This window comes from Podospora pseudoanserina (assembly GCF_035222485.1).
Source record: "Podospora pseudoanserina strain CBS 124.78 chromosome 7 map unlocalized CBS124.78p_7.2, whole genome shotgun sequence".
NCBI lineage: Eukaryota > Fungi > Ascomycota > Sordariomycetes > Sordariales > Podosporaceae > Podospora > Podospora pseudoanserina.
Window position 1 is genome coordinate 1,210,417 of NW_026946672.1, and position 19,792 is coordinate 1,230,208.

Sequence of the window (19,792 nt, forward strand, 5' to 3'; positions counted from 1 at the left end):
AATTCCATCTCTTATTTTGCCTTCCTTTTTATTCTGACCTAGAGTTGATGGGCGAGATGCAACCGAAATGAGCAGCACACCCTACTCCCCCCTCGACGGGATCAGCCACCCTTACTACCCCCCCGACGCCACCGTCCCCTTTTACACAGCCAACACAACCCCCTTGCTCACAATCCTCCTCTCCTTCGCGGGTCTCATATCCCTCTTCGTTTTGATATGTCTCACCCTCTCAAGATATGCCAATCCCAAGCTTCAGCAGTCCGATCTAGCTGTGATAGCCTGGTTCGCAGTTTGTATGTACCACCCCACCCCCCCCGCCTTCCCTCTCCCAACCCAGCTAACCTCAACCCAGGCGGCTTCCTCCACCTCTTTTTCGAAGGTTACTTCGTCCTCAACCACAAAACCATACCCAGCTCCCAGTACCTCTTCGCGCAGCTCTGGAAAGAATACGGCCTGAGCGACTCCCGGTATCTAACCGCTGATCCATTTATGGTTTGGATCGAGACCCTCACCGTCGTACGTCCCCCCCCCCCACCTCTTCCCCCTCCCATCATTCTCAACTGATTGTGCAATAGTTAATCTGGGGCCCCCTATCCCTCCTCACAATCTACCTCATCACCACCAACCAACACGCCCTCCGCCACATCACCCAGGTGGTGGTCTGCATAGGCCATTTGTACGGCGTTGCCCTCTACTATGGGACGTGTCACTACATCGAAAAGTACCGAGGCCTGCAGTACAGCAGGCCGGAGTGGGTTTACTACTGGGGGTACTATGCCGGCATGAACGCGCCTTGGGCGGTCGTGCCTGTTTTGTTGCTGTGGGGGAGCGTAAAGGAGATCAAGCGGGCTTTCAGGGCTGTTCAGGAAGATGATATTGCCAAGAAGGGCCTGTAAAACGTATGGGAGCCAATCGTGATATCTATTTAATCCATCGCCTGGGCCAAAACTTGCAAAATCAAACCCTAACAACAGTCCCGTCTAATCAATTGCGCTTACCAACCTGACCAATCATCCTCTACCTCTTACCCACCGTGCTGTATCACCCGGGTATATCTCTTCTCCCTCTCCCCCCCTAACGAACATACTTACTCATAAACCTCTTATGAAAATCTGACCTCAACAAATCATTAATAAACTCCTTCTTCTTCCCCTTCTCCTCCGTGCCCCTCGCCTGGTTCTTGAACACCACATCGTCATCCCACCGCCTCTTGATATTAAAATCCGGCCTCCCGCTGCTGTTGTTATTGAGAAGCGGGTTCCCCAGCGCAATATCCTTCTCCCTCTCCGCCTCCTCCGCAGCCAACCTCTCCTTCTCTTCCCGTTCCCGTTTCTCGGCCCTCTCCCTCCTCACTCTCTCTAATTCCCTCTGCAACTCGGCTTCCTCATCATCCGAATCAGAGTCTGAATCGCTGTCGTCGTCGTCATCTTCCTCGTCGTCTTCTTCGCTTGATGCGTCGCTGTCGTCGGCGTCTATGGCGCGGGTTTCTTCTAGTATGCGGCGGCGTTTGGATTCGGGGTCTTCTTGTTCTATCGATAGTGGTCGCTTGGATGAGGAGGAATTACTGGGGAGGGCTTGTTGTTCTGACTGACTGCCAGTCGACTGGCCGGGGATGGGAGCGCCCCTGAGCTTGGCGTAGTGAGCCGCCTCTGCGGCTTCGAGTTCGGCGCGGAGGTCGCGGGACTGGTGATCGGCGTCGCCTCCTTGGCCGGGTTGGCGGAATTTGAGCTGGGTGTAGGCTGGAAGGAGGCGTTGGTGGTAGGCGGGGCCGCGGAGGGCTTCTTTGCCGCGGGCCTTGGAAAAATAGTTAGCAGGGTGCTTGGTGAGGGTGGCTGAGAAAACGTACCGGGTCAAAGGTAGGGCGATGGGCTGTTGTCATTTTGGCGACTGGTTGGAGAATGTGATGGGGGTGATGCGACGACTGATGGACGAGTAATGGGGAGAGCTGGAGGATTGATTGATCGAAGATGGAGAGCCGTGAAAGCTGATGATGATGACGGGCAGGCAAGTTGCACCCCAGGAACGCGCCTTGACCGCCCGGCTTGGCGCTGCCTGGCAGAATCCACCAAAAAATTGGCGGAGATGGCTGGCAGAAAGCTGCCCCTCGACTTGCGACACAACATCCCCAGTTCACAACCTTGATGACCTCGAATTAATTTCTGAAATACACATTTCCATAGAAGGCCAAAATGCCCAGAGAAGCAGAACCATCTCTCAACGAGAAGCAGTTTGTCCTGCAAGCCCTCCACGACAGCGTCCGCCTCGACGGCCGAGAGCTCGAACAATACCGGCCCTTGGAGCTCACCTTTGGCGACCAACATGGCGTCGCAGACGTCACACTAGGCAAGACGAGGTATCCCCCCCTCCCCACCTAACACAACCACCATTCCCCCTATGCTAACCCCTGTGCCAGAGTCCTCGCCAAAGCCTCAGCCGAACTAACAGTCCCCTACGCCGACCGCCCCCTCGACGGCATCTTCAACATCGCAACCGAGCTCTCCCCCATGACCTCCCCCGCCTTCGAAGTCAACCGCCCGACCGAGACAGAAGTCCTCATCTCCCGCCTCCTCGAAAAGACGGTCCGCCGCTCCGGCGCCCTCGATACCGAGTCCCTCTGCCTCGTCGCCGGCCAAAAGTGCTGGTCCATCCGCGTCGACGTCCACGTCCTCTCCCACGACGGCAACCTCATCGACGCCGCCTGCTTCGCCGTCGTCGCCGCCCTCCGCCACTTCCGCAAGCCGGACACCAGCATGGAGGGCGGCGTCTTGACCGTCTACACCCCCGCCGAGAGGGAGCCGGTGCCCCTCAGCTGGCTGCACTCGCCGTTTTGCGTCACGTGGAGCTTCTTTGGGGAGGAGGGGGATGTCGCCGTTTTGGATGCGACGTGGATGGAGGAGCAGGTCAGGTCGGGGAGCTGCACCATCAGTCTGAACAAGCATGGCGAGATTTGTCAGATTGCAAAGCTGGGAGGGGTGCCGGTGGAGGCGGTCAGTTTGCTGCAATGCACAAACGTTGCGTTGGTAAAGGCAAAGGACATGTCGTCAAAACTGGACAGGTGGTTGGCCGAGGATGCGAGGAGGAGGGATAAGGGTGGGTTATTGGCCGAGTTATCGGCCGAGAATGATAGAGTACCGGATATGTGAGTGGGAGAGGGAAAAAGGGAAAATGGATAGATGTGTTAGATACCTTGTGAAATCAGAGATACCCACGGTCTTGCAGCCGATCATGATCACATAGATGCCGAGGCTGGGCTTAGCCAGGAAGAGAGTTTCGAGCAACACGCTCTGATATGATGTTCTTGATTGGCTTCTGCTGAGCCTTTGCTCCATTAATCATTAAAAAGGTTGTTGCTTTCGGCTTCTGTGGTTATCCAGAACCACGACCAAACCCCATGGCCTTTGGCCGAGAGCCTCATGTGTGCTTGCGAACATGGGAATTTTTCTGACCACTGCGCCATCGTGACCTTCATGTTTGACTTTGTCTGCCCCAGCGGTCATCTCCCTCAAACACAAGGCTAGCTGATATCCAATGCGAAATTCGCGCTCCCCTTTGTGACGTGGGCGGTATCGTTGCTGAGCTTTGGCTCCCCCAGTAGTCATCGTCGCGGCGGGTATTGACCGGGCTCGGTTTGTTCCCGTCCAGCTCTTGACCGGGACTCCCATCTGCGTTCCAGTTGTTCTTATCTTTCCTCATCATTCCATCCCCTCCATCCCCACCCCCCCCTTCCTCACCTCATAACAGGCGGCCTCCCTTCCCTATTCCACCTAACCCTACTCCTAACCCAATCCACCGCCTCCTTCACCCCAGTCCCCGTCAGCGCGCTCACCGGCAAAACCCTACTATCCCTGATACTCCCGCTCTTCTCCCCCTCAAAAACCTTCTTGACCAACCCCTCCTTGATCCTCACCACCTCGACACAGTCCTCCCGATCCTGCTTATTCGCCAACACCAGCAACGGCACCCCCTCCGTCTCGCTGTGATTCAGGACATCCTCCAGCACAAGCCTGCACTCTTCTAATCTGCCGGTAGAGTCATGCTCCAGATTCCCATCCCCGATATCAGTCGAATCGATGATAAAAATAATCGCGTGGCAGGAGGCGTAGTAGGACTGCCAGAGCTTGCGCAAAGAGTGCTGGCCGCCGACGTCCCAGATCTTAAGGTACATGTCTGGGAGAATAATGGTGGAGACGTTTTGGCCGACGGTGGGGACGGTTTTGAGGTTGGGGGCCGGGGCGGAGGCGGCGCCGTCGGGGTGGAAGATGGATTTTACTTGCTCGTGAAAGGTGGTCTTGCCTGCATTATCGAGGCCGAGGAGGAGGAGGGAGTATTCTTTGGGTAAGGGTTAGCTAACAAGGTGATGCGAGGTGGGAATCTGGAGTGGACGAACCCTCCTTTGAGGTTGCGAGGCGGTAGAGGCCTTTGGCTAGGTGGTACATTTTGCCTCTTTCGTTTCCGGTGTTTTTGACGTCGACTCTTGTTTTACTTTTGTCAGTTATGTCGTGTCGCGTATGCTGCACGCAAGGGTCTGGGGTTCGTGGCTGTCAACAGTTCAGTTCATGTGGAGGGGTTGACACAAGTCTGGGGAAAAGTTGGAGAACGCCCCCAAGGGTCAGGGTTGTACGGCAAAGCATCTCTTAGCGTTTCCCCTTCAACGGTCTTGGCATTAGATCCCCCTTACCTAACCCTTACCTAACCCTTAATATCGCTCTCCCAACCCCACCTTTCCCTGTCCCAATCGATATCACTTACATCACCACACACTCCTTCCCCCAAATCTCACCCTCACCTTCCCTTTCGTCAACCTAACTATCCCTCCAAACACCCCAAACTAGAAAATGAACCACCGCATCACCACAACAGCCCTCCGCCTGAGACCATCCCCATTCTTCCTGACAAGACCCAGACTCCTCAGCACAACAACCCCCAAAATGTCCAACAACCTCCCCACCCCCTCCTCCTGCTACGCAGACTTCTGCCTCATCCCCATAGGCACCCCCACGCCCTCGGTCGCAAAAGAAGTCGCCTCGGTCCAGTCTCTGATCAGGGACTCAGGCATAAAACACACAATGCACTCCGCCGGCACCACCCTCGAGGGCTCCTGGGACGACGTCTTTAGAATCATCGGCCAGGCCCACTCCCTTGTCCACCAGAGCGGCATCGTGCGCGTCCAGACTAGTTTGAGGGTTGGGACGAGGTACGTCTAATTACTCACAGTTCACAAAAGTGAAGGTGGTGCTAATGCGAGAATAGAACGGATAAGAAGCAGACTGCAGAGGAAAAGGTCAAACGAGTGGAGGATATTCTCGCTGCTGGGAAGGAGTAACGGACCACAAGTGTGGGATGTGATGGTGAAGAGAACTGTATTGTTGTTGAAACGAAGAAATGACCTCAAACACTAGCAAGCCAACGATTATGGAGTAAATTGGCTCTCTTGTATGCATTAAATGTCGACCATCATGATAAACCTCCTCTAATCTTCCCAAACAACAAAAAGGGGTTATGCGTCTCTAAGCCATGCATGCTAATGATCTGTATGATAATCCAAAGAATAACAGCAGTAAATCCCAACCCAAACGCCATCATCCATCATCCTCCCTAAATGCCCCCCTAAACCCCCGCAGCAGTAAAACTCAACAAACTCCCCACCGTCAACCCAGCAACCAAACACATGCCCATAAACCCCCCCGCCGCCTCCCTCTCCCACTCACCCACCCACTCCCCCGCCGCCATCATCGCACTACTCCCCAACCACCCACTCGTCAGCCCAAAAGGAAACTGCACCGCCACCAAATAAAACAAATCACTCTTCACCACCGCTCCCCGTCCCCCAATATTACACAAGAAATACAGCGGCAAAAACAGCCACCTCCCCATCGCAATCGCAAACAGCGCCTTTGGCCTGTGACGGAGCGAAAAGGGAAACATGGTCGCCACCCTCCCCGTCAAATCACCCAAGTTCCAGAAAAAAAAACCCAGGGGGATAAACGCCCCGGGAGCGTAGAGCTTCCCGTCCGAATCAGCGTTGTGGACAGACAGGATCTTTGCCGTAAACACGGGGAAAAACATGGCCACGGCAAAACACATAGACACGCTGACAGACACCCAGCGCAGTTTCCTAAACAGCGTTGACATGCTGACGTAGCGTCTGTTTGCCCTTTCGGCTTCCTCGATGGAAGTGACAGACTGGGAGAGGTCCTGCTGTTCTGCCAGCCGGCGCTCAACAATGCGGTTGTGTCTGTTCACCAGAGGCAGGAACGCCAAGAGGGTGATGCCAGAGATGATCACCGCGGTGAGGAAGTAGATGAACGCCGCGGTGCTGCTTTCTTGGGGGCCGTCGTCCTCGGCTGTTCTCCTTGCTGGGTCGAGAGCGGGCTCGGCAGGGGAGAAGGCCAGGTAGGATAGCATCTGGGTCAATGGAGGCAGGATACCAGCTACACCCTGCCCAGCCATGATTGCCTGTGTGTACTCTGTCCTGCCGAAACTAGCGGCAAAGGCGAAGGCGCCGTTCTGCATGAGCCCGGACGCCAAGGCGGTGATGCCTACCATCACGAGGAGAAAAGCAAAGTATGCGCCGGTCGAGGCATCGAGGAAGTAGCTTGTCGAGATGGTGAGGAGAGTAAAGACTGCCACGTTGAGGAACAAGGCTGTGTTGATTCGAAATGGATAGCTCGCCGACGACTGCATGTTGGTCAAGACCAACATGGTGACCAGATTCGTAGTCGTTGAAACGGCAAGGATGGCCGACTGGGAGGTATCCTGCATCCATGGGTCGGATACGAATCGGCTTTGAAAGTACGGCGCCGCAGCAAGAAACATGTTCCTGCATCGCACAGCATCAGATCACAAACGTCATTGTCTCAACGGTCAACAGGGGAAGCATACCACGCCCACAGCATCGCCACGCCAATAAAGGCAAATATGAAGTACTCGATCCACGAAAACGGCGACTGCTCCTCATACACCTCCCCCTCCAGCGTTCCCGAGCGGGAGTCATCATCGTCGGAATCCGTCAACGGCGAGTACTCGTCTGGGTCGGCCTTTACAGGCGCAAACACATTCTTGAGGCGATCCATGTTCCGTGTGTGTCTTGGGTTCTGTCGTCGTACCGTACCACTTCCGACTGAATCGCCGAGTCTCAGACACCTTCAAGTCAAGGAGGGGTAATAGGAAAATAAGTCGTCCTCTCGGGGAGTTTTATCGCAAATCGCCCTGGTGGTTCTGCCCTGCCTTGACCCCTCTGTGACCCCCACAGATACCAAGTTCCCGGAAACAAGTTGCGACTGGGCTGAAAAGGTCACCCCACTGTCGTACTGCCCGACGAGGTTGGTTTAGTCCAGAATAGGGAGGTTGATGGAAGTCTTCTCTCGCAAGGTTGGGGGTTGGCGCGCGCGCGCGCAACAAAGGCCGTTGAGTGTTCAACGGTAGATACAACCTTAGTGTCTGCTCGTCATGGCTTTACCTAACTCTTTCCCCGCACACGAAAACAAAAAAAATCAAGAAAACAATAAGAACTAGATGTAGATCGTCATGCGCGCGCGACACAGAACGAAGGGCGTGGTCAGGCAGAATGGTAGAATGGTAGGATGAATGTCGGAGGGTGATGATGACGGTGAGTGGTCAGGGTCACACGTCAGATGCGCAGGTGTCGTCGATACACCAACAAGATAAGGCTAACGGCGCAAGGGTCGTCTTGGCGTGGAGAGCCAGCTGCCGATAAGATATGAAACCGAACCGTTGGCCAATCACCGACCGCGGTAGAACATGCCAAGACTCTCCCCCAGATCTTGGAAGCACACGCCAGTGGAGGTTCGAAATGTGGGAGGTGGGAATCGCGGAATCTCTATATTTACTGTGTAATGATTATATTTCTACCGTATAACATCTAGCTAGCTAGACAAAGCAGTAATAAGCAAATCCTACTACAAAACTAGTTACAAGTAACTTTTATAGTAAATTGCATTATAAAAAATACTTAAAATAAAAAATTCATTTTTTGTAAAAGCCTAAAGTACCCTAATAAAGATATTTAAATATTAATCGATAGTTTTTTAAGTAATGAAGTAATAATTTTAACAATTAATTTTAACTACTTATTACAACGATAACTCTAAACTTAGTAATAATTACTACGCGTAATACCTTCTATATAACTTATATTTTAAGTCTTAAATTTTAATTATTGGGAACAATAGCTCTTAAAAATATAGCTTCATTAGTTTCGCTGCATTATATATATATCGATAGGTGTGAGTTCTAGCCAATCTTTAGTATATTTAATATAGAAGTGCACTACTTTATTATGTTAAATATATACTACACACGGCAAATTTATAAATTTTATACGGTAAATATAGAGGTCCCGGGGAACCGTGGGATTAATTTGCCTGCCGCCCGTCCCGCTGGAGGGGAAATAGATATTGTGAAGGCAGGGCAGATATAAACTACCTGTTGTCTTTTTTCGAAGATCGGCTGACATTTTCCTGCCTCGTGGTGTTGCTTGCTAGGAACATCCCTTCCACGTTATCTGCTCAGGTGCCCGGCTGTTTGGATGGTGCTAAAATAGAGCGAAGAATGACTGGCTCCAGCTCCTCAGCCCCAAGCCATTCTATTTTTGGTATCTCGAATGTTGACGATATATGTCTTTATAACGGCAAACACGTCCACAAAAGGCACCAAACCCTCATCCCATGTTTGATCTCTCCCCAAGGCCACCCCGACTGCACATATTAAGCCAGATATCTATCTCTCTTATCTACCAACAGTCATCTCACCATTTCAACCTTACCAAATCCAGCCATGAAGGCGACCCCATCTGCGGCCGCCCACGTGACAATCACCACCTGCGATGCAACTATGTCGTGCATCGTTTTTATATCTGACTTCTCGGTCTCTTGAAGCCTCTTTTTTTGGGAGTTGGCTGACATCAGATGAACTCTGGCTATCACTGTGGCTTGACATCTCACCTCTCTTGCGTATGTCAAACCTGACTACAAGGTAACAATATCAACATCTGGTCCTACCTTTACTCTAATTTCTCGTGTTCAACCTACTACGAAGTAATATGCTCGGAACTTTCTGTGTTTACGGAGTATGCGTCCTCCGAAGTAGGACGTCCACCCGTCAACCTCGCATCTGTAGATTACTTCCGCAGTATATGTACCTAAGGTGACAGAGTCAACTACAAGCTTACCTTGTCGTATCACATTCAGGCGGAGACCGTCTCGTCTTCAGAGATCCCCAAGTTGGTCGAAAAGTCGCTACCCCAAACCAAGCCCTCCACAGCAACGCCCAAGCCAAATGTAAACAACCACCACCTTCCCAGTCCAACCACATCACAAGTACGAAACAACCACAGGCCATCCTCCCTATCACCCCACCCAACTGAACCAAAAGAAAAGTCGAAAACACAAGCCCCCTCGACACAAAAAAAAAAAAAAAAAAAGAGCAAAAGCTTACCGGCCAACCTTTGTAGGGTGGCCAGCTACGAAAATCCCTCGAGGGGCTTTACTCCGGAATCTAACTCGGGGGCTATCGAATGCAAGCCCCCGGCCTGGGGGGGGGGTTAACAGCAGCTCTTACACCTTGACCATTTGTCCTGACCACAAGTGGCGCCCTGGTCAAGATGTTCAAGCTACTTGTTGGAAAGAGAGAAAAGGGAACTAATATATATACCGTGGTTGGCTTGCTCCTTCCTCTTTCTCTGTTGAGGATCAAAAAAGACCTGCCCACATTCGACTCTCACACTTGAGACCAAGCAAAGGTAACTCACACACAGACAATAAAAAGTAAACAAGCACGAGTAAAGAATAAAAGTCTCATAAAAATTATCTACACCGCGAATCGAATATTAGCCCAACCCATCCTTTTTCCCAAAAAAACCAAAAAAAAACAATAATCCAACATCATTACAATCATGAACCCATTCCCTTTTCCTCTTCCTTCTACTCTGCCCCCTCATCAACAGCGAACCTCCCCAAGTATCTAAACACCCTCAACCCCTCCTCAACCCCCTTCACAACCTGCTCAACCCCCTCCCCAACAACAACACCCTCATCCTGCCCCCTACTCACCCCAACCGTCTGCTCCAACGCCTGTCCCGCATTCTCCCCCACAGCAGCGACCGGCTTCCCCCAACGATAACTATCCACCAAGATCTGCCCCGGCCGTCCGGCAGGGAACAACGGAGAGTTCTTTCCTCCAGTCAACAACCCCTCCGCCCCATCCGTCACAACAACCGCGTCGTACCCAGTGGCATCAGCAGCAGAGTAAGTCTGACCCACCCCCTCCTTGAGAACCTCACCAACAACAGTGACCACAACCCCCTCCTTGCTGAGCTGCTCCTTCAACTCCCGCGCCTGAGCAAGCGACCCATCATTGAAAGACGAGGCAAGGACGCCAACCCTCAAAGTCGCAATCGTGGGGAGGGTTCCGTTAAAGATGGAAAGCCCAGCCGTGACATTGTTATGGTAGAATGCCGGGTCCGGAGCCGGCGCCTCAAGCCCAAGAGCCACCGCAACCCGCTTCGCCACATCGTTTGACACACGGTTGATCTGCTCCAACACGTTCTTCTTCACCTGCTCGTTCTTGAGGTGAGATGCCTCAAACCGGATAGCGTTGATCAAAAACTGCTGCTCAACCCTCGTCAACGAGTTGTAAAACAACCTCGGCTGCGACCAATGATCATCAAACGTCGGCGACAGCGCCCTGACCAGCTTCCCATCCACAATCCTGTTCGGCGCCGTAAAGAACCCTTTCCCGTGCGTCTGGTTGGCTTGGAGGGGGTACCCCCCGTTGAGAGTGTTAGGGGTATAAGGGTAAACATTCTTATGAATAAGCATCTGTCCCGCCCCGTCCCGGTTGTTGTTGTGAACAGGCGAGACGGGTCTGTTGATGGGGATCTGCTCAAAGTTGGGCCCGCCCTGGTTCCGGTTGAGCTGCGTGTCAAGGTACGAAAACAAACGGCCTTGGAGAAGCGGGTCCTCGGTAAAGTCGACACCACGGACAATGTGACCAGGCTGGTACATGACCTGCTCCGTCTCGGCAAAGTAATTGGTCGGGTTCCGGTCCAGCTTCATGATACCGAGGGGAACCAACGGGGCGAGCTCCTCGGGGATGATCTTGGTGGGGTCGAGGAGGTCAAACCCAAAGGCGAGGGCCTTTTCTTCGTCGACGATCTGGACGGACAGCTCCCACTCTGGACCGTTGCCTGACTCGATCGCGTCCCAGAGATCCTGACGGTGGAAGTCGGCGTTCTTGCCAGCGAGAACCTGGGCCTCTTCCCAGACCAGAGAAGCCTTGCCTTGCTTGGTCTTGAAGTGCCACTTGATGAGCTTGGAGTTGCCGTCGTCCGTGACGAAGCGGAAGGTGTGCACGCCGAAGCCGTCCATGTGACGATAACTGCGAGGGATGCCGTTGCCGGACATGGCCCAGAAGAGAGTGTGCATAGTGCTGGGCTGCTGGCTGAAGAAGTCCCACGCCGAATCGTGGGCGGTGGCCGCCTGGGGGACCTCATTGTCCGGGCTGGGCTTGACAGAGTGGATCAAGTCGGGGAAGCGGATGGCGTCTTGGATAAAAAAGACGGGGATGTTGTTGCCGACAATGTCAAAGTTTCCTTCGTCAGTGTAGAAGCGGGTAGCGAACCCGTGGACATCGCGAGCGGTATCAGCACTGCCGCGGGAACCAGCAACGGTCGAGAACCGGACGAAGACGGGAGTCTTCTTTCCAGCTCCACCGAGGAAGGAAGCAGCCGTGATGTTGCTCCAGTCGGCATAGCTGGTGAAGGTACCGTGAGCACCGGCACCACGAGCGTGAACAGCCCTTTCGGGGATCTAATTTCAATGTCAGCACATTACATGTTCCCCTACCTAGACACATGACCAAAGTCAAACAAACTCACCCGTTCATGATCAAAATGCTGAATCTTTTGCCTAAAGATCCAGTCCTCCATCAGGGTAGACCCCCTGTACCCAGCCTTGAGGCTGTTCTGGTCCTCCATCGGCCCACCAACGTCGGACGACATGTAAGCATTGCTGTCGTCAACCTCGTACTCTTCGAGAATATTCTCCGTCTGCTGGCTCGCGCCCTCGTCCCTCTTGGCGAGGTGGTAGTTGGGATCAGCAAAAGGGCATGCCGCTTTTGTCACCGCCGACATGGACCCCACGAGGGTGGCCCACGTCAGCAGCCTTTTCATACTGCTGCCGCCGCCGTGCATCGTATGTATGTAATGTCCTATATGTATGTCTCGGACTTGTCTGAGATAGAAACAACAGAAAGAAAAAAAAAGGGGGGTAAGGGGGGGGGGGGAGTGTGATACGACAGAATAAAGTTGCCCCCGGCGTCGGCTGATTCTGTGTGTGTCTTGACTGAGAATGGATGGTTCTCCCAAAAACCAAAGAAGCTCATGACGATGACGGGGGAGGCGTTACTTATATGTCGACGGACTGGCCGTTGAGGTCCTGGTCCTGCCTGCCCCACGCCCCCCGGCAAAGGGCACTGTGTGCTGATCAACATGTTTTTTTTTTTGCCTCCACCACCCAACAATATCACCTACCCCAAATCCTCCGTGTCCCCCTTCCGCAAGACTGCAACCATGAGTGACAGGGACGAGGAAGAGGTGTGTGTGTGTGTGTGAAGCTATGGCCTTTCCCGGAGAGGGAGGTTCGGCGAGTCGAACGGGCAGCTAGCCACCACCCACCCCCCATCCATGACCCATGGTTACCGGGTAGAGAGCCACATGATCACAAGATCCGTGGGCCCATCAATGGTCCGGTCCCTTCGAATCCAAGGTTGCAAGCTCGATCACAAAATACCAACGTCCATTTTGTGACCGGGGAACCGATATTCTTGTGTAAGTGCCAGGTCCTCGTCACCTCTATCGGCCCGGGGACCCCCAGACAGCGGGGACTAGTCCAGAGGCCGAAATAGAAAAAGAATGACACCACCCCTTTCATTGGATCCTCGAAAAAAGCGAGACTTTTCCGCCCGCACGGGAACCACAGACAATGTGTGTGTCACCCGTGCGTGCGCGCGCACAACAACAAAGAAGTGCAAGTACCCTCTCAGAAAAAAAGCGGGAAGCACATACCGGGGTGGACAACAGAGAGTTGTTGTTGTTCAGCAACACACACGGCCCCAATCGTCCGGACTTGGACTCCGTCCTTAGCCGGGGTGTGGTGTATCTCGCCGAGAAAAGCTCATGCTTGTACCCTCACTGTGTGGATGTGGCGCGTTGCGGGCTCATCTGATTTCCACAAGGCTGGTTGTTGTTGGAGGTACATACAACCAAAGTGCACACACACACCGAAGGAGCCGCATCAAGGGTCCACACCGGATCATCACACAGCACCTACCTACCTACGCTGCCTTGCAGAACCATTCTCAGCATGATGTGAGACCAACAACAACATCAAGTAAGAAAAAGGTAGATATAAAACAACGAGATGAGCAAGCAGGACCTGCTACGGAGACGGAAGAAAAAAAGACGGTAAACCAACTGGGACCCGTATCAAGAGACTAGGGCTCCTCAACATACGTCAGCATCGACTTGCCCCCGTCCCCCCCCCCCCAACCGGCACTCGAAAAGCTTTTGGGTGCTAGCCCCCGTAGAATGATCGGGGCAAAAAAATAGACTAAGCAGCCCGGGGACCTGCTTCTTGGCTGAGCGGCTCTCGTCCGATGTCGATAGCATGCGGTCAAGGCCATGCCAGCCGTTAAGATGGATGGATGTGCGGGGTAGGTATCGCACGCTCGCATGTCGAAACATGCGAACCCGTTGACAGCTTTTGGAATCAAAAACCAAGTCACCAGTCGTATTCGGAATCTATCACACACATGAAGGAATGTCACTCTGAAGTCCCGTGCTGCTGGCATCCTGCGCGGTCTGTCTCGGTACATACACTGTGCCGCCCCCCCCCCCTAATATGGCAGATAATATTCGTTGCAACAGAGAATCCGCAGTTGCATTGCATATCGAGCGGCCGAGAGTGGTCGTCACTTCGAAAAGCCGGAGAGGTGTGGAGCCCGATTTGCAAGCTCAAGAACAAGCAAGGAAGCGGAACCCGCGATGATGATCCCTGAACGCGGTTGCTTTGTCTGCCGTTCGGTTTCCGAGCATCGGGGATCCAGAATCTGCCCACAGCTGGGGAGAGCAACGCATGACGCAGTGGAACTGATATGGAGCTTCATCATTCCAAGATTTTATCTTTTCTCATGGTTCGAGAGCAACAAAAAGGCGAGGCATCTACGGCAGATGCAGGTACATCGTGATGGGCGGTGGTAGAACTTCAATGGTGTGCTCAACAAGGTAGGGATCACCCACACACGTACCACAGTCTCAGTTAGACCCTAGCAAAGTGAGATCGACGACGACTTGGACGGCTGGATTTGCAAGCCACACAGGAGATCGTTGGGTCGGCTGCAGATGATTCCAAACTGAGGGTATCATCATCACGGGATGCAAAGAATGCTCACCCTGCTGACACATAGCAAAAATTAACGTAAGATTCCTAACCGGAAGAGTTCCTCCAACGGTTGATTGTCCTGGTGCTGTACACAACATGGAATATTCCGTGGTTAACCTCCCGAAAGTAGCACAATACTTGTCCGCATATGTCCAAGACCCGACTAGCTGGGGAAGCGTGGTTGGCCATTGATGGAAAATCATCAGCACGTTTTACTGTGACTGCCAAGTCAAGTCCGCGCAAGAATTGTTTGTTCTACACATTGTCGTCACCTTGCGCGGAGTGAGGGAGGGGATTTTGCACTTCGGCCGATATCAGAACAGGGAGGTCGATGTAGCAGTTTTTCTTGTGCTTCCTTCCATGCGGCTTGGCAGATGTCGAGCATAATAATTCCGAAGGCTGGGCCCTCGAGAGGAGAGAGGTCGGAGGTATCGGACAGTAGCATGATGAGGGAAGGAAGGCCGATGTAGAGAGCAGGAAATAGACACAGAAAAAGAGGTGAAGTTGAAAGAGATGATTCGACCCCGGGCGGCTACCAACGTTGAGCTAAGCCTGATTCTGCCAAGTCGCCGGCTTGGCCACGGCAGAGCGCGAATCAATGCCAGTACAGAACCCTAACCCCGGTGTTAGTCAGCGGAAATAACCTCGGAGCAAGAACAACGTCACACCAGTGAGCTGATGCCCAGAATTTGTGAGAGGAACATCCTCACTCAGCAACATCTCACCCAGCAACATCTCACCAACACCAGCCCTTGCCAATCTCTGTCCAACCCGAGCCTTCCGAGTTCTTTCTCTCATGGCCATGGTTATTCCACCTCAACTTATATTTTTAACCTTGCAATCACAAATCACAAACAATGCGCCTTGCAGCATGCCACCTCTCGGCTCTTCCCTGTCATGCAAGTGACAAAAAACTGGGATGCCCACCCAGCCGGTGCCTCTCAACAACACCCTATCGACCGGCTGCTATCCGGGCCAATGGTAGCCGTCTTTTGGTTGATGACATCCCACAACTGCCGTATCTTCGCGCCAGAGGTAACTCTAGCTGAACCGTGATGGACATCGTCTGTGTTTGTAAAAAGTAACACCTTCCTACCCTGTCCTCTTTGCCATGTCCAGTGTGTACGCTATGCTGTCTCGCTATATCTATATATATCTATAAATATATATATGTACAAAAAATGTGGGTATATCGTTTCTTGATGGTCTCAAACATGAATGTAAACGCAGCAATGCTTCCGATATCGCAACAACAAGCCCCTATTCTCCTTGCCACCGTCACGTCCAGGTGTGTCCAATGTAGATTCCCAGTTGGGAAATGTGAGCCGGCGCCAAAACATTGATGGCTCCTTCAAGCTTGTCGTCGTCTACAAGGCCTCACCGACCTCTTTGACTGCCTCTCCTGCTCCTCCTCCTCCTCCTCCTCCTCCTCCTCCTCCTCCTCCTCCTCCTCCTCACCCCTGCTCCCCCTTTCACTCTCCTCACTCTCACTCTCTTCCTTCTTGTCCTCACCGCCATCACCCGCCCCAGCACCACTCAAATAACTCCCCCCATCCATCAGCTGCCCTTCCCCAACCCACCCCGCCTCCACAGCAAACCTCACCACCTCCCCCCCCCCCCAAAGCTCATCACCTCCCTCGGCTGCCCAGGATCAAGATGAACCCTCAACTCCCTCGTCTCCTCCTCCCACCCCTCAGCACTTTTGCCTCCCCTAAAATTCTCCACCATCCACCCATAGATATAATCCAACCACAGCACATTGGTATAAGGATAATACCCCCAATCAACCCTCCTCTTACTCCCCTTCCTCCTCTTCACCGCTCCCGCCGGCAACTCATAAGCCGTAGTATGATACTTGGGCCCCAAAATACCCCTATCCCCCCTCAGCAAAAAACTCCTCATCCCCCTATAAACCTCACACTGCGGCGCGTGCTCGCTCGTGAAAATGCTCAAGTCCTTTTCCAAATCCATAAACACTTTCCCCCCTGGACGGTCCGGATCCGAAGCCCGCGAGAGGCCGTAATCCAGTATCGTGACCTCTAAGCCAGAGTTGTTGAATCTATACCCTGACCCTGGCGACAGAGGGGGACGGGCCTGCCTCACACATAAATTCCCCTCGTGAAGATCCCTATGCTCAAACTCAATCAAATCTTCTGCTCTGGCAAGCGCAATCGCAGTGTGAAGGAAAATATCCCATAGCTGTTCTGAAGTCGTAATCTCAAAATCCTCCAGCGCCGTGCCCGCATCACCTAGCTCGACGACGAGGAATCTGGTTTCGTCGAGGTACCTGCTTGGGGAGGGGTACCACTGCAGCCGGTCGGGATCTTTTCTCTTCTCCCGACGATAAAAGGCTTGGTGGGTTTCGAGGAGTGATCTGGGGGCTTTGCCCTGGGCGATGTAGCGTTCTTTGTAGATTACAAACCCGGGTATGTCGGCTAGCCATTCGGATATCTGGAGCTCGCCGAGCATGTCCTCGTCGGTGTGGGGTTCTTCGTCTACCAGACCCGAGCGGGACTGGGCTTTGGTTTGGGGTTTGATGGGGGAGTCGAGGCGGATGACTTTGATGATGGAGGTGCCGAGGGTGTTGGTTATGCGGTAGACTTCTGCGTAGGAGGCCTCGGCGATTTTCTCGATGGTGTTGGAGGGGGGGCAGATTTCGGACCAGGTGAGGGTGCGGAGGGTTGATGAGGTGGAGGAGGTGTCGGAGTGGAAGGTTGAGTCTTCTTCTTCTGAGTAGGGCTGTGATGGTTTTTGTGGTAGACGACCGGGGACTGGTTCGTCTTTTGGTACGGGGGTTGGTGCTATTCTTCGTCTTGGGGGAGGAGATTGTGGTTGCTTGGGTGTTGATGGCTGCTGTTCGGGGGGTGGTGGTGGCGGTGGTGATGACGGTGGGGTTGGTGTTGTTGAAGGGATCTCCTCCTTGTCTTGAATTACCACTTTCTCGTCGAGTGTCACCGATACCAGCTGTTTTGTGATCCGAGTGACCTCATGTGATTCGACTTCCACCTTGGCCTTTCTCGTCGTGGGCGGGCTTGTTGGTAATGCTTCAAACAACTGCTCAGCCCTCGTCTTCCTCTCGGATTTGCCATATTTCCGAAGTGTGGTGGTGCGTGACATTGTTCTTTTTGATATTGGAACCGTTGTATAGATTCGTAAAGCACCTTGATGGTTCGTGGTTAAAAGTCGGGCTTCAGCCTTGTCATTCGTCAATGTGCTGTGGAGGGTTGCTAAGGGCAACCGAGATGGGAGACCCTTGCCCCACCAGATCTCCCACTTTGCTGATGCCTGTCTCACTCTGGGAGGGGGGCATGAGGGGCATCATGGAAGTGGTCGTCTTGCTCTGCCATATCTTGGACCTTTCAGACCTTCAAAGAACCGCTGAGATATGTCAGAAAGCGTTCATCTTGTAATTCAGGATTGAGTCCAAATGCCCAGAGGTTGATAAAAGCGATAAGCATAGCTCGATAGCGCCATCCAGCGTTGAATTGACGTCCGTGCTTCCTGCAGGGTGCCCCACATTCAATTCCCAATTGCACACGTCAGGGGATTTGTCAGGCCTTGGGGTGCGACACGAACTTCTTGCTTCGACGCAACCTCACCCAAATCGCCGACCACCGCACGCGACAAGCCATGGCGAACGTTATTGGAAACCTCTTTGGAGGCCAGAAGCCATTGAACCCCGACCCTGTCAAGGGCGGTGATTCCGGTGAGTCCATCAGTATCCATTGCGCGCACATGCCCGAGATGGAAACCGTGGCCGTTACTCTAGACAGCAGCTAACGGTCTCCCAAAGACTTTGCAGACTTCAAGGAGGGCGCCGAGCCATCTCCAATTCCCTTTACTCCCGTCTCCAACACCCTGACCGGAGCCCAGCCCGCGCAGACACTGCGCCCCTACACAAAGTGGTACCGCCTCGACGAGCGCCATTCCCTCTCTGAGTTCAAGGGCGAGGGCATCGTTCTCTCCATCATTGGCCTCTTCCTCCTCTTCCACCTCTTCGGCGCTGGCCGCAACCGCACCAAGGCCAAGAAATGGATCGAGGCCAACAACGCTCCCCTTGCCGCCGAGTTCGCCTCCGTTGGCTTTGACGGGGTTCCGTCCTCTGAGACCAAGGTGGCTGAAATTCGCGAGAAGAGTCTCTTCGAGTTTGCTACCTACGCCACTGGCCGTGCCAACGTCGCCTTCGTCGATGTCAAGCTTACTCTTGTCAAGCGCTTCAACCCGCTCACCTCCATCTTCGAGGCCGCTCTTGGATTCTTCTGGGACAGCTTCCCCGCTCCCAAGGATGTCTGTGACGCTACCATCTATCCCTTTGATGGAAGAGAGACCCAGATTGTGCCCTCTATCCCCGGCGCTGGCGAGCTCCAGGCCAAGGACAAGAGCACCTATGACAACTTTGTTTGGGCTCTTGTTCACAAGGATCAGATGAAGCAAGTTCGCGATGATCGCTACGACCTGTCTCTTACCGTCACCAAGGACCACCCCAAGCTTCCCCAGTGGTTGACCGTCATGAGCGAGAGCGCCGAGATTACCGACCTTCTTTTGACCCCTGAGCTCATCAAGGCTGCCGAGAACGCTGGTGATTCTTTTGAGTATCTGATCATTTCTGACCAACCTGTTGAGCAGCCCAAGACGTGAGTTTCCTGGCTGCACTCCTTGTACTTGAGCTTTGGTTAACATGGACCCAAACAGGCTCGATGAGACGGTTTCCCGCAAGCGCATCTTCCTCCGCTACTCGCTGCCCTCCAACAATGACTACACCAACCTCGTCCCCATCTTCCAGTACTTCCTCCGCATCTCTGACCAGCTCGCCAAGTCGGCCCACTTCCGGCCCGAGGTTGTCAAGAAGGTCAAGGCGGTCCGTGAGGCCATGATCAAGAAGATCCAGAAGGCCGAGGAGGAGGAGAAGGCTGAGGAGCGCGCGATTGAGAAGGAGAAGGCGCGCAAGGCCAAGCGCGATGCTGAGCTGAATGCGCTGGACGCCAAGGGGCAGAAGAAGTATCTTGAGAAGGAGCGCGAGAGGGAGTTGAAGAAGGGGACCAAGAAGATGACTACCCGTGCTTAGGGTGGCTGAAATGAATTTTTTGGGTAGCCGGTTGGGGGGGTGTGGTTTTTTGGGTTCGTTGGGGCGGCCGGGGGCTATGTCTGTATGTATAAAAAGGGGCACCGGACGGATGGATGGAAAAGGGGGATGAATGATGGTGGGTTGGGGATGGATATACGAATTGTTACTGTATAAAGTAATGTGTAAATTGACGCGATGTTACATTTCTTGTATCTCTTGCTCCATGCTTGCCGCTGAGTCGGCGATTGTGTAGTGTCTGTTGGTGTCC

The 19,792-nt window shown here is 53.3% G+C and overlaps 9 protein-coding genes across 9 annotated transcripts; 4 read left to right on the plus strand and 5 right to left on the minus strand.

The window, feature by feature from the left end:
- Window positions 1–67: 67 nt before the first annotated feature.
- Window positions 68–1,007, plus strand: QC764_701670 (uncharacterized protein; the record flags this gene model as incomplete). Its single annotated transcript, XM_062949831.1, has 3 exons — window positions 68–293; window positions 353–516; window positions 576–1,007. The coding sequence occupies 3 exons, from the start codon at window positions 68–70 to the stop codon at window positions 894–896; spliced, it is 711 nt and encodes a 236-aa protein (XP_062796137.1). The 3' UTR covers window positions 897–1,007.
- CWC15 (complexed with cef1p) lies at window positions 906–2,001 on the minus strand. The gene is made up of 2 exons (XM_062949830.1): window positions 1,847–2,001; window positions 906–1,794 (listed from the first exon to the last, which is right to left on the minus strand). The coding sequence occupies exons 1-2, from the start codon at window positions 1,877–1,879 to the stop codon at window positions 1,075–1,077; spliced, it is 753 nt and encodes a 250-aa protein (XP_062796138.1). The 5' UTR covers window positions 1,880–2,001; the 3' UTR covers window positions 906–1,074.
- Window positions 1,938–3,688, plus strand: QC764_701650 (uncharacterized protein). The gene is made up of 2 exons (XM_062949829.1): window positions 1,938–2,353; window positions 2,414–3,688. Exons 1-2 carry the CDS (start codon window positions 1,988–1,990, stop codon window positions 3,086–3,088), a joined length of 1,041 nt encoding a protein of 346 aa, XP_062796139.1. The 5' UTR covers window positions 1,938–1,987; the 3' UTR covers window positions 3,089–3,688.
- A 39-nt stretch (window positions 3,689–3,727) lies between these two features.
- Window positions 3,728–4,436, minus strand: ARL3 (ADP-ribosylation factor protein 3; the record flags this gene model as incomplete). The annotated part of the gene is made up of 2 exons (XM_062949828.1): window positions 3,728–4,329; window positions 4,388–4,436. The coding sequence occupies 2 exons, from the start codon at window positions 4,434–4,436 to the stop codon at window positions 3,728–3,730; spliced, it is 651 nt and encodes a 216-aa protein (XP_062796140.1).
- Window positions 4,437–4,726: 290 nt separating this feature from the next.
- ECM15 (UPF0045 protein M15) lies at window positions 4,727–5,509 on the plus strand. The gene is made up of 2 exons (XM_062949827.1): window positions 4,727–5,194; window positions 5,251–5,509. Exons 1-2 carry the CDS (start codon window positions 4,836–4,838, stop codon window positions 5,321–5,323), a joined length of 432 nt encoding a protein of 143 aa, XP_062796141.1. The 5' UTR covers window positions 4,727–4,835; the 3' UTR covers window positions 5,324–5,509.
- A 98-nt stretch (window positions 5,510–5,607) lies between these two features.
- QC764_701620 (uncharacterized protein) lies at window positions 5,608–7,795 on the minus strand (the record flags this gene model as incomplete). Its single annotated transcript, XM_062949826.1, has 2 exons — window positions 6,883–7,795; window positions 5,608–6,820 (listed from the first exon to the last, which is right to left on the minus strand). Exons 1-2 carry the CDS (start codon window positions 7,071–7,073, stop codon window positions 5,608–5,610), a joined length of 1,404 nt encoding a protein of 467 aa, XP_062796142.1. The 5' UTR covers window positions 7,074–7,795.
- Window positions 7,796–9,772: 1,977 nt separating this feature from the next.
- On the minus strand, window positions 9,773–13,410 carry CAT3 (catalase). The gene is made up of 2 exons (XM_062949825.1): window positions 11,897–13,410; window positions 9,773–11,828 (listed from the first exon to the last, which is right to left on the minus strand). The coding sequence occupies exons 1-2, from the start codon at window positions 12,209–12,211 to the stop codon at window positions 9,942–9,944; spliced, it is 2,202 nt and encodes a 733-aa protein (XP_062796143.1). The 5' UTR covers window positions 12,212–13,410; the 3' UTR covers window positions 9,773–9,941.
- A 2,648-nt stretch (window positions 13,411–16,058) lies between these two features.
- On the minus strand, window positions 16,059–17,576 carry QC764_705060 (uncharacterized protein; the record flags this gene model as incomplete). The annotated part of the gene is made up of 1 exon (XM_062950166.1): window positions 16,059–17,576. The coding sequence occupies one exon, from the start codon at window positions 17,574–17,576 to the stop codon at window positions 16,059–16,061; it is 1,518 nt and encodes a 505-aa protein (XP_062796144.1).
- Window positions 17,577–17,764: 188 nt separating this feature from the next.
- Window positions 17,765–19,588, plus strand: QC764_705070 (uncharacterized protein). Its single transcript, XM_062950167.1, has 3 exons — window positions 17,765–18,165; window positions 18,253–19,093; window positions 19,152–19,588. The coding sequence occupies exons 1-3, from the start codon at window positions 18,090–18,092 to the stop codon at window positions 19,522–19,524; spliced, it is 1,290 nt and encodes a 429-aa protein (XP_062796145.1). The 5' UTR covers window positions 17,765–18,089; the 3' UTR covers window positions 19,525–19,588.
- Window positions 19,589–19,792: the final 204 nt, after the last annotated feature.

Coding starts and splice junctions, on each gene's coding strand:
- QC764_701650 (XM_062949829.1), top strand. CDS start 1,988: ATGATGATGACGGGCAGGCAAGTTGCACCCCAGGAACGCGCCTTGACC. Junction 2,354..2,413: donor GTCACACTAGGCAAGACGAG/GTATCCCCCCCT, acceptor CCCCTGTGCCAG/AGTCCTCGCCAAAGCCTCAG.
- CWC15 (XM_062949830.1), bottom strand. CDS start 1,879: ATGACAACAGCCCATCGCCCTACCTTTGACCCG. Junction 1,795..1,846: donor ATCGCCCTACCTTTGACCCG/GTACGTTTTCTC, acceptor TATTTTTCCAAG/GCCCGCGGCAAAGAAGCCCT.
- CAT3 (XM_062949825.1), bottom strand. CDS start 12,211: ATGCACGGCGGCGGCAGCAGTATGAAAAGGCTGCTGACGTGGGCCACC. Junction 11,829..11,896: donor AGCATTTTGATCATGAACGG/GTGAGTTTGTTT, acceptor CATTGAAATTAG/ATCCCCGAAAGGGCTGTTCA.
- ECM15 (XM_062949827.1), top strand. CDS start 4,836: ATGAACCACCGCATCACCACAACAGCCCTCCGCCTGAGACCATCCCCA. Junction 5,195..5,250: donor AGTTTGAGGGTTGGGACGAG/GTACGTCTAATT, acceptor ATGCGAGAATAG/AACGGATAAGAAGCAGACTG.
- QC764_705070 (XM_062950167.1), top strand. CDS start 18,090: ATGGCGAACGTTATTGGAAACCTCTTTGGAGGCCAGAAGCCATTGAAC. Junction 18,166..18,252: donor TGTCAAGGGCGGTGATTCCG/GTGAGTCCATCA, acceptor GGTCTCCCAAAG/ACTTTGCAGACTTCAAGGAG. Junction 19,094..19,151: donor CCTGTTGAGCAGCCCAAGAC/GTGAGTTTCCTG, acceptor GGACCCAAACAG/GCTCGATGAGACGGTTTCCC.